The sequence below is a fragment of the Centruroides sculpturatus genome, unplaced genomic scaffold (assembly GCF_000671375.1).
Source record: "Centruroides sculpturatus isolate CEXI.00-Female unplaced genomic scaffold, Cexi_2.0 scaffold473, whole genome shotgun sequence".
Taxonomy (NCBI): domain Eukaryota; kingdom Metazoa; phylum Arthropoda; class Arachnida; order Scorpiones; family Buthidae; genus Centruroides; species Centruroides sculpturatus.
The window spans coordinates 541099-555124 of NW_019384687.1; the positions used below are offsets into that span (position 1 = coordinate 541099).

Below are 14026 nucleotides of genomic sequence, written 5' to 3' on the forward strand. Positions count from 1 at the left end.
TATGAATTGTTTTTCTTTTCAAACTAAGTTTAAGTGTGTATATTGTTTTATTTATTTTAAATTAATCATATACAATTCAAATAAGAATAAAGAGAGAGTGCATTATGGATTTTAAATATATATATTTTCAAATATTTGTAAGTTTCATCATTGTGTGTTAGTAAAGTTATAAAGCTATACCAGTTAAAATTTTATTTTATAACTTATAAAATTACTAAATAATAGCATTTAACATTAATAATTTAATTAAAATCTGTAAATAACAATTATAGTTAAATGATGATTTAAAAATATTCATTTATATTATAGTGTGTAGTGATCAGTTAACACATAGACATAAAGGTAAAACAGTAATGACTGATGAAGAAAGGTATGAAGCAGTTTGTCATTGTCGTTATGTGGATGAAGTTGTTAAAGATGCACCATGGGTATTAGATGATGAATTTTTGCAAAAACATAAGGTAAATGTAATTTTCAAAAAGTTTGCTATATTGATGGTAATAGTAGTTCATTAATTTAAGATATAATAGTAATTATACTGAATTCTGCTTATCTTGGAATGTAAGTAATCAAAATTCAGTATAATTATGGTAGTGTGGAGTATAGAATATATAACTTAGTATGTAGCAGTATTAGTAGTAATGTTAAAATTATATTATTGTAAATATTTATATGAAGTGCATAATTTTTTTGTTTTATTACAGCATTAAAATAATGTTTAAGGAAATGAAATGTTATTATGCAAATAACACTTCATTTCCTTAAACATGAAAATTTTCTTCATGTATTATTTTACATACTGTAAAATAATACATTAAGAAAATATGAGGTATTTCCTATGTGCATACAGTACATTAGCTTAATATAGACGAAGTGCAATTATTATAATGTTATTTTTGAGGGTAGATTCATATTTTTAAGCTACCAATTGACTTAGATGACAACTTTTAGACAATACAAGTTTGCCATCTGGCTAAGGTTATGGCCAAATATTTTAAAATTAGTCTAATAGAAAACTATACTTAATTGCAGAAAAAAAATTGTTAGCAAGCAAAATTATAGGTTGAATGTTTGTGGAACTATATTTGTTTGATATTTTAATATTTTATAATTGAAGTTTTTACCAATATTTTTATTAATTAAAATCAAAAAATGAAGACAGAGTTTGTTGAAATAATTACTCTTTTATTCACTTCCATGTTCTGGAATACATTCAATGATGACATGACCTTTTTTTTTTTTTAAGCTGTATTTTTGATAATCTAATGAATTAGATGTCAATTTATTTAAGTAACAATTAGACTTGGGACTCTAATTCCAGATTTTTATTATTATGTAGGGGGAGTAATAATTGTTGCCAAATTGAAGCATTGACTTTGAAGTTACTCAGATATCTGACAACCTTTCTATATGAAATTTAATCATTAATTTAATTTATGTTCCCATCATAAATAGTAAAGAAGCCACAAAGTTAACAAACATTTTGAAAGTTATGAGATTAATTCAATGAATAATGTAAGCAATAAACATTAGAGTAATTTTGATTAATATGCTGTTTTTGTAAGATGCATTAACCACATTAATCATGGGATTATCATATTTTATTTAAATATAAACTGTGAAAAGCAAAGTCAAAAGAATAAAAAGTTAGCTTTAAAATAATTATATTTAATATTTAATGCTAATGAAAGTCAATGACTTTGCTCATTTTTTTTCTTTTTATAATTAATATTAATAAATAAATAAACTAAATAACAGTAATGATTTGAATTCTGAATAAATAAAACCAATATTTTTCTGGATAATCAGCTTTATGTAATACTATTATGTTATCTTAAATATTATATTTATAGAGTGATTTAACTTTGAGTTACATAAAACAAGAATTGCAGATTTTTAAAAATATGAAATTTTTTAAATTGTAGCTATTTCCAATTTTGCTAACAAAGAATTTAAGAGAAGAACAGAATAGATATCTTAATTAATAAAAGAATATAATATTAATATTATATTCTTTAATTTAATATTAATATAATATTAAAAGAATATAATATGTCTTCAATCAATCAGTGATCCCAGAAATAAGAGATTTTCTGGCCATATAGTATCAGCAAATCTGACTTACTGTTGTCAAACTCAGTGTATAAACAATTTTTTTATTTATCATGTAAATAAAGAACCTATCAGATATTTTGTATGAAATATGGAAATACATTTACATTATAATTTCTGAGAATCATTAATCAGCTATTTTTAATAAAACCAATAAAATGAACTTTAACTGGAAAAATCAATAAACTTTTTAAACTATTAAAAATGGATATATAATGATATTCTATGTGGGTTTTAGAATAGTTTTTAAAGCATTTTGCTAGCAAAACATTATCAAATATTATAAATTTTTATTAATATTATTAATCTACTGTTGATCAAGTGAATACAGAATTCAAAAGTTTGATGATGCAAGTCCAGCCTAGCAATTCTGTGAGTCTAGTAGTGCAACACGCATGTTATCCAGCTCAACCAGCTCATGTTATCACTAAAGTTTGATTTAGTATCACACCTTGCACTGCACATATATATTTTTATTTCGTGTGAGCATTCTATATAAACTTTACTTGATTATTAATATAATTATCAAAATGGAATTCTTGACATAACAAAATATAAGAATTATTAGTTAATGTATGATATAGATATAGTAATTATTATAATTATTTGTTAACATTTTATTAAAGAAGTTTTTTAAAATGTTATTTAAAAACTGTTTTTAAAGGCCAGTTTAATATTAATTTTAATATTTAACAAATAAATTTTATATTATAGATAGATTTTGTGGCACATGATGACTATCCCTATACTATGGACGAACAAGAAGATGTCTATAAAGATATCAAGGCTCGAGGTATGTTTGTCGCTACACAACGTACAGAAGGGATTTCTACATCAGATTTAGTTTCTCGAATAGTTAGAGATTATGATGTTTATGTACGACGTAATTTGGCAAGAGGATATACAGCAAAAGAAATGAATGTTTCCTATTTAAATGTAAGTAATCTTAGAAAGTAGGGAATATTAGATATTTCTTTTTTGGTTCCCCTAAGAAATGCTTCAGAAAACTATGGAAAAAATATCTTTATATATACAGTATATGTTTTTTTAAATGTATTTATTTGAAAAATTTGAATTCTGAATAATGTATTTATTTGTTCNCAAGAATCGCCTAATATCAAGAATCGCCTAATATCAAGAATCACCTAATATCAAAGAAAAAGAACTATTGGATTATTGGACTTCCCGAACTTTCTGTCTTACTGACTGGGATCCAGATCAAGATTTCAAAAAAGGTATTTATCGCCACGCGTATGAATTGTAAACTCTCTCTCTCGAGAACGCTCAGTTAACTTTACTTTCGAACTTTACTATCAACATATTATAAGATATGTATTCCCTATCATTACTCATTAAACATTTGTTATGTTAATCACTTCCGCTGTGCTGTCTCTCCTTCTATCTCGACTCTGATCGCTCCGTTACGCGACTGCTCGCGTGACCTAAATAACGCGGCTTCCGTGTCCGCCGAGACGCGGTGGTGTCATCCTGACAGGGCACCAAAGAGGTGCCGACCCTTCGGTCACAAATGTAAATAAGGTTTGCTTGCAAAATCCACGCGAGCAAAGCCGTGGGTAACAGCTAGTATGTTATAAATTTTATATATAATCATTTTCTTTATGAACGCTATTTCAGCTTAAACTAAACTACAAATTGCAAAACAAAATATTGTTATTGACTTGTGTTGGAATTTAATAGAGTTTTAACCTCTTCTTGCATAATAACAAATATACTTTTAATGTTATTTCTTATTTGTTATACAGTAGGGTCCACTTACAGAGCATTAGATAAGAGAGCAGTTTGCTTAACAGGTCACTCTCCCTTATTCCTTATTTTTTCCCTTATGTTTTCTCTTATGCCTGTTAACAGGATGCCTGTTAACAGAACACTTGATAGTAGAGCAGTCTGTTTAAACTAGTAACATGTTGGCATCATTTTCAGAGCAGCAGTCTACTTAAGGGAGATTTACAAGGGTTTATCTTTAATCTTAAAATATATCACTGCCCAAGGTGCTTGGGACAAAACCCTCTATACAGTATGACCTCAGAATTAACATATGTAATCCATTACTTATAAATAATAGAAATAAGCCTTTTTGTATATATGGAATATACAAAATATTTGTAGCCTGCTTAAAAACAACTTACATGCAATTTGGCTTGCCAATTGAATAGTTTGGACACCACTGCACTATGATTGAATTTGGTGAAACCTTCCATTGGTTAGTTTTTTAATAAATGGAAAGTCAAAAGATTTCTTACAGAATCATATTAAACAGGTTTTATTGGACACACATGAGAAATAATTACATATTAAATAGATATCAAAAAATATACATGAACAAACAGTGCAGATCACACAAAAGTCCTTATCTTTAGGGGATAAGGCAAGAAGTGAGTATTAACTAGACAATAACTTTGTTAAAACTGGTTTTGATGTTTGTATTCCTATCTAGCAACTAGATTTTGGAGGTCACATGGACTTACTTTAAGGTAGTATTTAGCCTACTTATTTGATTTTATACTATATGTTGCATTAGAGAGCATCAGAAATTTTGGAGTAAGGTTGTTCAGATCTTTTCAGCTAAGCCTCCTCCTGTATTTTTGGAAAGAAGTGAAAGTAATATGTCTGGTAAATATACCATTTTTACTGATTATTTGATAAAACAATAAAATTGATGATATAAGAATGGAAACCAATACAGTAAAATTACATGATAATGAATTTTAATGTTTTCAAGTTTGTTATAAGTTACCTAGACTTCCTAGACATGAAAAGATGGACATAACCAAATATCATTAATAACTTCCTGAATGATCTTGTTACTTTGGATAAAGGAGCAGTTAGATAAGGGAGCATTATGCAGTGATCTGAAGGGTGCTCTCTCAAGTAGACTTGACTGTATTATGGCTGTATTTCTATTATATTTAATAGAACATACATTTAAAAACTGAAAATATTTTATTTCCTTCATTACTGTTTAAAATTACATCTGCAGAAATGTTATATTGATATTTGTCAATAAAAATTAAAAGTAAAGTTATAATTGAATTTTAAAAATAATAATTTAAAAACAACATTAATTTTAGAATACAATACACTTTGGTATGATTGATCTGAACTACTTAAGTACCATAGTATTGTATTTACTGAAATATACAGTGGGTGATCGGTTAACGAACATAATCCATTCCAAGACTTTGTTTGCTATCCGAATTGTTCATTAACCGATATCGATTTACCATAGGTTTCTATGGGAATTTGATTAATTCATTCTGGAAACTGCCCAAAAATAAAAAATATATACTTTCTTACTATGTTTATTCACATGTAATAATAAAAATACATATATACACAGTCTTGATTTTTATTAGTCATGTTTTTTTCCATTCGTGGGGGTTAAAGAATCTGTCTAATGTCGATTGCTTTTCTGTCTTCTTCATGATTTTTCAGAAGTAATTAATAGCATTGTAATTGTAGAGATCTCTAGGCCTATTAACCTCAACCTGGTTTGGATGCCATTTTAAGACCGTTGTTCTGACATCCTCCCACTTCTTCAAAAGATCTTTAATAGCAGATATTGGCATAAATCCACATTTTCAGAAGAAAACATAAAAGAATTGTTTCTGTCAGAAATATAAAAGGCTGGAATTACAAGGGAAGTTTGAAAGTTCAGGGGAATACTATCCAATCAGTATATACTGGGTACAACGTCGATGTCGACATCTCCTGTGCTCTGAAAAGTTTCGAATTGTTGCCTGAAGACAAAGGAAGACCACTCAGTATTCGTTATTTACATCGCTTCTTCTTGTGTTTGTTCAGTGAAGTGTTCGTTATCCGATCATGTGTTCGTTGTCTGATCATAAAAATCTTTCACTAAAGTGTTCATTATCCGATTTGTTCGTTATACAATCTGCTCATTAACCGATCACCTACTGTATCTATTTTTTAAATATGGTTTTAAATAATGGATGTGGTGTGTATTCATTCAAATTTAGTCTTCTCATGAACTTGTTTTGAATTTTTTATTTGATCATGTAATGATAGGTAATAGATCTGTGAAATCTATAAAAATTAAAGAATCAGAAAATTAGGTTTAGACTATTATATAAATATAATCTTCTAAAATAATAAAGAATGTAATTAAAAAAGTATTTTTGTATTAAGTATTGCACAAAGATAAATGAAATAACAGCTAGTCATCCTTCTTTCATTCTTACTAGGATTGATTGAAAAATAAGCTTTACTACTGCAATATTTTTTAAGTTGTGAAGATAAACAAATAGCCATAAGCATAGCCAGAAATATGCAATTTTTTATGTACAGTGTGTTTGTTGTGTTGCATTACAGTCAAGTTCAAAAGTGAACTCATCTTCCTTATTCTAAACAAAGAAGCAATCTGATGAAGAAAAAAACAATCAATTCAGTGAAATAGTGTAAAACCTTACAAGAGCATTCAAGACACACATTTACAAGTAAAGCCAGAAAGAATGCTTTTTCTTGTATTGTGTTAATGCAAGACTGTGTAAGGAAGCAGCAAAGACATGTAGGAACTAAAGTCGTCATAAGTTATTCTTCATCCTTATTTATAGTCCTGATCTGGTACCATCAGCCTTTTGATAGTTCTGTATACATTGTACAATACTGCTGGTTCACATTTGTAGAAGTATAACTTAAATTGTATAGCATTGCCAGTTCAACATTTTAGGGCCAAGTGCAAATAAAAATTTATGGCTATTATGAATTTCAAGATGATATTAACACAGGACTTTGTACAAATGCACAGATACAAATCTGTGAAGCCATGAATGTTCTATACAGACTTGTGATTCTTTGCTGATAATTTTTGTCACAATGTTTCAACAATTTTTTACTTAAGGAATAGAATTTTTTTACTAGAAAGTTCTCTATATAATGATATGTAAATAAATATTTATTATAATGTGATTTATTTAATAACAAAAATTATTAAATAATTTTACTGAAATTTATATATAATTATATAGTCAAAATAATTATTGACTATATAAATGGTTATAAATTTATTTGTATTGATGAAAAAATATTAAAATTTATATATGAATTGTTTTTCTTTTCAAACTAAGTTTAAGTGTGTATATTGTTTTATTTATTTTAAATTAATCATATACAATTCAAATAAGAATAAAGAGAGAGTGCATTATGGATTTTAAATATATATATTTTCAAATATTTGTAAGTTTCATCATTGTGTGTTAGTAAAGTTATAAAGCTATACCAGTTAAAATTTTATTTTATAACTTATAAAATTACTAAATAATAGCATTTAACATTAATAATTTAATTAAAATCTGTAAATAACAATTATAGTTAAATGATGATTTAAAAATATTCATTTATATTATAGTGTGTAGTGATCAGTTAACACATAGACATAAAGGTAAAACAGTAATGACTGATGAAGAAAGGTATGAAGCAGTTTGTCATTGTCGTTATGTGGATGAAGTTGTTAAAGATGCACCATGGGTATTAGATGATGAATTTTTGCAAAAACATAAGGTAAATGTAATTTTCAAAAAGTTTGCTATATTGATGGTAATAGTAGTTCATTAATTTAAGATATAATAGTAATTATACTGAATTCTGCTTATCTTGGAATGTAAGTAATCAAAATTCAGTATAATTATGGTAGTGTGGAGTATAGAATATATAACTTAGTATGTAGCAGTATTAGTAGTAATGTTAAAATTATATTATTGTAAATATTTATATGAAGTGCATAATTTTTTTGTTTTATTACAGCATTAAAATAATGTTTAAGGAAATGAAATGTTATTATGCAAATAACACTTCATTTCCTTAAACATGAAAATTTTCTTCATGTATTATTTTACAGTATGTAAAATAATACATTAAGAAAATATGAGGTATTTCCTATGTGCATACAGTACATTAGCTTAATATAGACGAAGTGCAATTATTATAATGTTATTTTTGAGGGTAGATTCATATTTTTAAGCTACCAATTGACTTAGATGACAACTTTTAGACAATACAAGTTTGCCATCTGGCTAAGGTTATGGCCAAATATTTTAAAATTAGTCTAATAGAAAACTATACTTAATTGCAGAAAAAAAATTGTTAGCAAGCAAAATTATAGGTTGAATGTTTGTGGAACTATATTTGTTTGATATTTTAATATTTTATAATTGAAGTTTTTACCAATATTTTTATTAATTAAAATCAAAAAATGAAGACAGAGTTTGTTGAAATAATTACTCTTTTATTCACTTCCATGTTCTGGAATACATTCAATGATGACATGACCTTTTTTTTTTTTTAAGCTGTATTTTTGATAATCTAATGAATTAGATGTCAATTTATTTAAGTAACAATTAGACTTGGGACTCTAATTCCAGATTTTTATTATTATGTAGGGGGAGTAATAATTGTTGCCAAATTGAAGCATTGACTTTGAAGTTACTCAGATATCTGACAACCTTTCTATATGAAATTTAATCATTAATTTAATTTATGTTCCCATCATAAATAGTAAAGAAGCCACAAAGTTAACAAACATTTTGAAAGTTATGAGATTAATTCAATGAATAATGTAAGCAATAAACATTAGAGTAATTTTGATTAATATGCTGTTTTTGTAAGATGCATTAACCACATTAATCATGGGATTATCATATTTTATTTAAATATAAACTGTGAAAAGCAAAGTCAAAAGAATAAAAAGTTAGCTTTAAAATAATTATATTTAATATTTAATGCTAATGAAAGTCAATGACTTTGCTCATTTTTTTTCTTTTTATAATTAATATTAATAAATAAATAAACTAAATAACAGTAATGATTTGAATTCTGAATAAATAAAACCAATATTTTTCTGGATAATCAGCTTTATGTAATACTATTATGTTATCTTAAATATTATATTTATAGAGTGATTTAACTTTGAGTTACATAAAACAAGAATTGCAGATTTTTAAAAATATGAAATTTTTTAAATTGTAGCTATTTCCAATTTTGCTAACAAAGAATTTAAGAGAAGAACAGAATAGATATCTTAATTAATAAAAGAATATAATATTAATATTATATTCTTTAATTTAATATTAATATAATATTAAAAGAATATAATATGTCTTCAATCAATCAGTGATCCCAGAAATAAGAGATTTTCTGGCCATATAGTATCAGCAAATCTGACTTACTGTTGTCAAACTCAGTGTATAAACAATTTTTTTATTTATCATGTAAATAAAGAACCTATCAGATATTTTGTATGAAATATGGAAATACATTTACATTATAATTTCTGAGAATCATTAATCAGCTATTTTTAATAAAACCAATAAAATGAACTTTAACTGGAAAAATCAATAAACTTTTTAAACTATTAAAAATGGATATATAATGATATTCTATGTGGGTTTTAGAATAGTTTTTAAAGCATTTTGCTAGCAAAACATTATCAAATATTATAAATTTTTATTAATATTATTAATCTACTGTTGATCAAGTGAATACAGAATTCAAAAGTTTGATGATGCAAGTCCAGCCTAGCAATTCTGTGAGTCTAGTAGTGCAACACGCATGTTATCCAGCTCAACCAGCTCATGTTATCACTAAAGTTTGATTTAGTATCACACCTTGCACTGCACATATATATTTTTATTTCGTGTGAGCATTCTATATAAACTTTACTTGATTATTAATATAATTATCAAAATGGAATTCTTGACATAACAAAATATAAGAATTATTAGTTAATGTATGATATAGATATAGTAATTATTATAATTATTTGTTAACATTTTATTAAAGAAGTTTTTTAAAATGTTATTTAAAAACTGTTTTTAAAGGCCAGTTTAATATTAATTTTAATATTTAACAAATAAATTTTATATTATAGATAGATTTTGTGGCACATGATGACTATCCCTATACTATGGACGAACAAGAAGATGTCTATAAAGATATCAAGGCTCGAGGTATGTTTGTCGCTACACAACGTACAGAAGGGATTTCTACATCAGATTTAGTTTCTCGAATAGTTAGAGATTATGATGTTTATGTACGACGTAATTTGGCAAGAGGATATACAGCAAAAGAAATGAATGTTTCCTATTTAAATGTAAGTAATCTTAGAAAGTAGGGAATATTAGATATTTCTTTTTTGGTTCCCCTAAGAAATGCTTCAGAAAACTATGGAAAAAATATCTTTATATATACAGTATATGTTTTTTTAAATGTATTTATTTGAAAAATTTGAATTCTGAATAATGTATTTATTTGTTCAGTTACTGAAACACTTAAACTTAAATTGTACAATATATCAGTTTATTAATTTAATATGTAATTTAATATGTTCAGTAACTGATACACTTAAATTATATATCATATAATTTAAGTGTATCAGTTACTGAAACACTTAAATTTAAATTGTACAATATATAAATTGATTTAAACTTTCAAAATTTAATTATGCTTTCTGCTAGTTGTACAAAGTTTTAAAATATGAATTAAGAAAAAAATAAGAGTATTGTAAGTAATTATTAAGCATTTTTAATATTTTTTCATTATTATGTAAATTATTTGGAGTTTTTATTAATATAAGTATTAATAGTTAAAAAATGGATCTGATTCAAGTAGAGAGATAACAAAAATTAATCATAAGATACACTATTGTGTGTAATCAAATCATTTCATTTCTTCTGGAATATTTTGATAATTTATCAAAAAATTTTTTAACTCTTTAAAGGTAATTTTATGCAAGTTGTATATTATATATTTTTGACAGTTTAATTTGTCTGCAGGAGAAGAAGTTTCTATTTCAAAATAAAATGGATGAATTGAAGGATAAAATTGAAGGAAAACGGCATGAAATTATACAAAAATGGGAAGAAAAGTCAAGGGATTTTATTAATTCCTTTTTAGAAATGTTTGGTAAAGACGGAAGAATAGTGAGTAAATTATTTTTTTTAATATATAAATGAGAAAATATATTTATTAATAACTAATTTAGAAAAATATACATCATAAAAATTGTTATTTAAGCTAATCTTAATATGCAGTGTGGTTTTGATTTATACAATCTTTGTGATTTTGATATAAGACAATATTTCTTAATGTGTCATTTGGTTTTTACACATATGTTCTTGTAGACTATTAAAAAAAAAGCTTATAAGAATTGATCAAAAGATTGCAATAAGTAAATATTTATAAGTTATTAGTTATACTATACTATATAAGCTTTTGTTCCAAACAACATTTAAAATTACATCATGTATGTTAATTATTTTTTAAAATTTTTCTTAATTTAGTTGTATAAAATATTTGAAAAATTCTTATCTGGATGACTGCTTATGCATTTGTTGAATATAATCTTTAAAATTTTTAATGAATGATTGGTCTTTTACCTGAATAAAAATTCACTTAAATTGCTTGTTCCAGAAATATAAATGTTGTATAAATTGCAATTACACTGTAATTTAGTTATCAAATTCTATGTTTAAAAAAGTTAATAATTTAAAAGGAACTTGTACAGTATGGTTCTGTTTTACATGGAATTTTAATGTACAGATTTATATTTTTGCAAATATTAGGTTATTCCATTCCTATATCACTGAATCTGACTCTCAAGTCAGAAAACGGTATTTCTCCAGTTTAATATTCTACATATTCAAAATATCACTCACTATTGTAAATACTTTGGTTTGCAAGCAATTTTCTAGAGTAATGTACTTGATATGATATAATAAAATTATTCAGAAACATCAAACTGAAATGTTATTCTTTATATTAGTAAAAATATAAGTGAAATGTTTTGCACATTTTAAAATTTTCCTGTTAATTGTAAATAGTTTCATAAGTGTCTAGGCAATTGTCTGGAACTGCTTGGAATAGAGTACAAATTTACATGGAATTTTGTTTCATGTAATACTGTTGACTTGCAGCCCTACATAAAACAAGACCATATTATATTATATTACAATAGTTCAAACCATTCTAAATTTTTAAATATAAATTTTCATCATTTTTTGCAGCTGAAGTATTAAATAACAAATTAAGAAAATAACAAAACTTAAATCTGATTATTTTTGTTTCAATTATTACATAAAATTTTAGTTATTGCCAGAGATATTGATATAACTGTACATGAGTGGACCCTGTGCAACGTTTCCTAAATGGACCCACATTGGACTTTCTGTAATTTTTTGCTACACAGTCTAATATACATAAATTATAGTGATAAATAATTTATTCAGTTTAAAAATAGTAAATTACATTAATACACTATAGGCCTACTTACTTTGTGATGAACCCTGACCAAATGTGAATCAGTTAGCTGGTGTGAAAACAATTAACATTTGATTGATGAACGTTTTTGTGACCCTTTGTGAGCTCTTCTTCAGATTTTTTTTAATTCAAAACAGGTTGGCAGCTACCATTTGATTTTATATTTGAATGTTAAGACATTTTGAATACCTTATGCATGTGTGTTCCCCGTAAGATGTTTAAATATGATTGAACAATATGATGAGTTTGAATTCAGAGAACCTCTTCACATGCATTCTCCTTTAAATATGATTGAAAATTAAATATTGTTGTTTGGTAAAGCTTGCCATGCCATTGAAAGATACATCTCCCTAAAATAGGTATTTGAAATCTCTTAATGTTCAAATATAAAATCGAATAGTAACTGCCAGCCTGTTTTGAATTAAAAAGAAGCCTGAAGAAGAGCTCAGAAGGGGTCATGAAAACATTTGTCAATCAAATGTTAATTGTTTTCACACCAGTTAATTGGTTCATGTGAGTCACATTTGTTATACATCCTGGTGTGTTGTGCGATTAAGAACCTGACTACCTAATTTTTCTTTTTTGGACTTTGGGCGATGGATATACTTATTGCAGTTATGACAAATATATTACCTCGCCGTTCATTGTCAGTAGCATGGTCTTGGACAAGTCCAATTTCTTCACTTCTGAATTTTCTATGGAAAGTAATGTTAAACTGCTTAGTCTCTTTGGCCATTGAACTCCTCAAGTAGTGTTTTTTTATGAATTTTAGTTTAGAGAATAAACATTTGGTAGAAGCCATAGTGAGAGACATTATAAGAATAATAGAAAAAGGTACATGTGGACATCAGGCAAGTTGGATACAAGTGCATGGTTTTCAATCAGAAGTAGGTTCATTAAGTCTTATGTTTTTCTCTAAGCAAAACCCAAATGTGAGCAATTGCATTGGGAATGGTGATAAATCACTTTTTTTTTCACATATCTCTCTTAAAATGTTGTAGGAAATTTTGCTAATTTCACAGTTTGTATATGAAATTTTTCAAATTTTTTTCTTTTAATGGTGATAATTTTGTTTACCATTTTTGAATAAGACAGCAGCTTTCTTTAGTGCATGCTGAGGAGATTGGATCATCTTCAAAATGCACTTAGTAGTTTCCCAAATATAATATATCAAGACAAGAAAGATGATGAAATGGAATTCTCTAAATGAGATTTTAACACACTTGTTCTCACATGATTGATTTCTGTGTAAATGCTCATTACATCTTGAATATATTACTGGTAATGTATAGTTGTTAAGCAGTCTTGTCTTTAATGATCCCAGGCACCCTAGCTGCTTTGGGCCCCATTCATCTGCACAGGTTGCACAAATTGGTAGTTATGCCACTGATTATTACACTAAGATTACATACTTGAAAAAACATGTAGATTATAGAATAGTTTACCCAAGAAACCAGTAATTGATTCATAATGATTTTAAAGAATTATTATTATTATTTTTGATAAATTTATTTTATATTTTTAAAATGTAATAAAAGANTATTAACCTCAACCTGGTTTGGATGCCATTTTAAGACCGTTGTTCTGACATCCTCCCACTTCTTCAAAAGATCTTTAATAGCAG

At 26.2% G+C, this 14026-nt stretch overlaps 1 protein-coding gene across 1 annotated transcript in view; it reads left to right on the forward strand.

Moving 5' to 3' along the window:
• Positions 1-11114, forward strand: part of LOC111627088 (choline-phosphate cytidylyltransferase B-like) — a 79405-nt gene extending 68291 nt beyond the window's left edge. The window contains exons 5-7 of the mRNA XM_023370646.1: positions 310-461; positions 2827-3048; positions 10920-11114. Coding sequence (XP_023226414.1) covers positions 310-461; positions 2827-3048; positions 10920-11099 — 554 coding nt within the window. The 3' untranslated portion in view covers positions 11100-11114. The remainder of the gene's footprint in view (positions 1-309; positions 462-2826; positions 3049-10919) is intronic.
• Positions 11115-14026: the final 2912 nt, after the last annotated feature.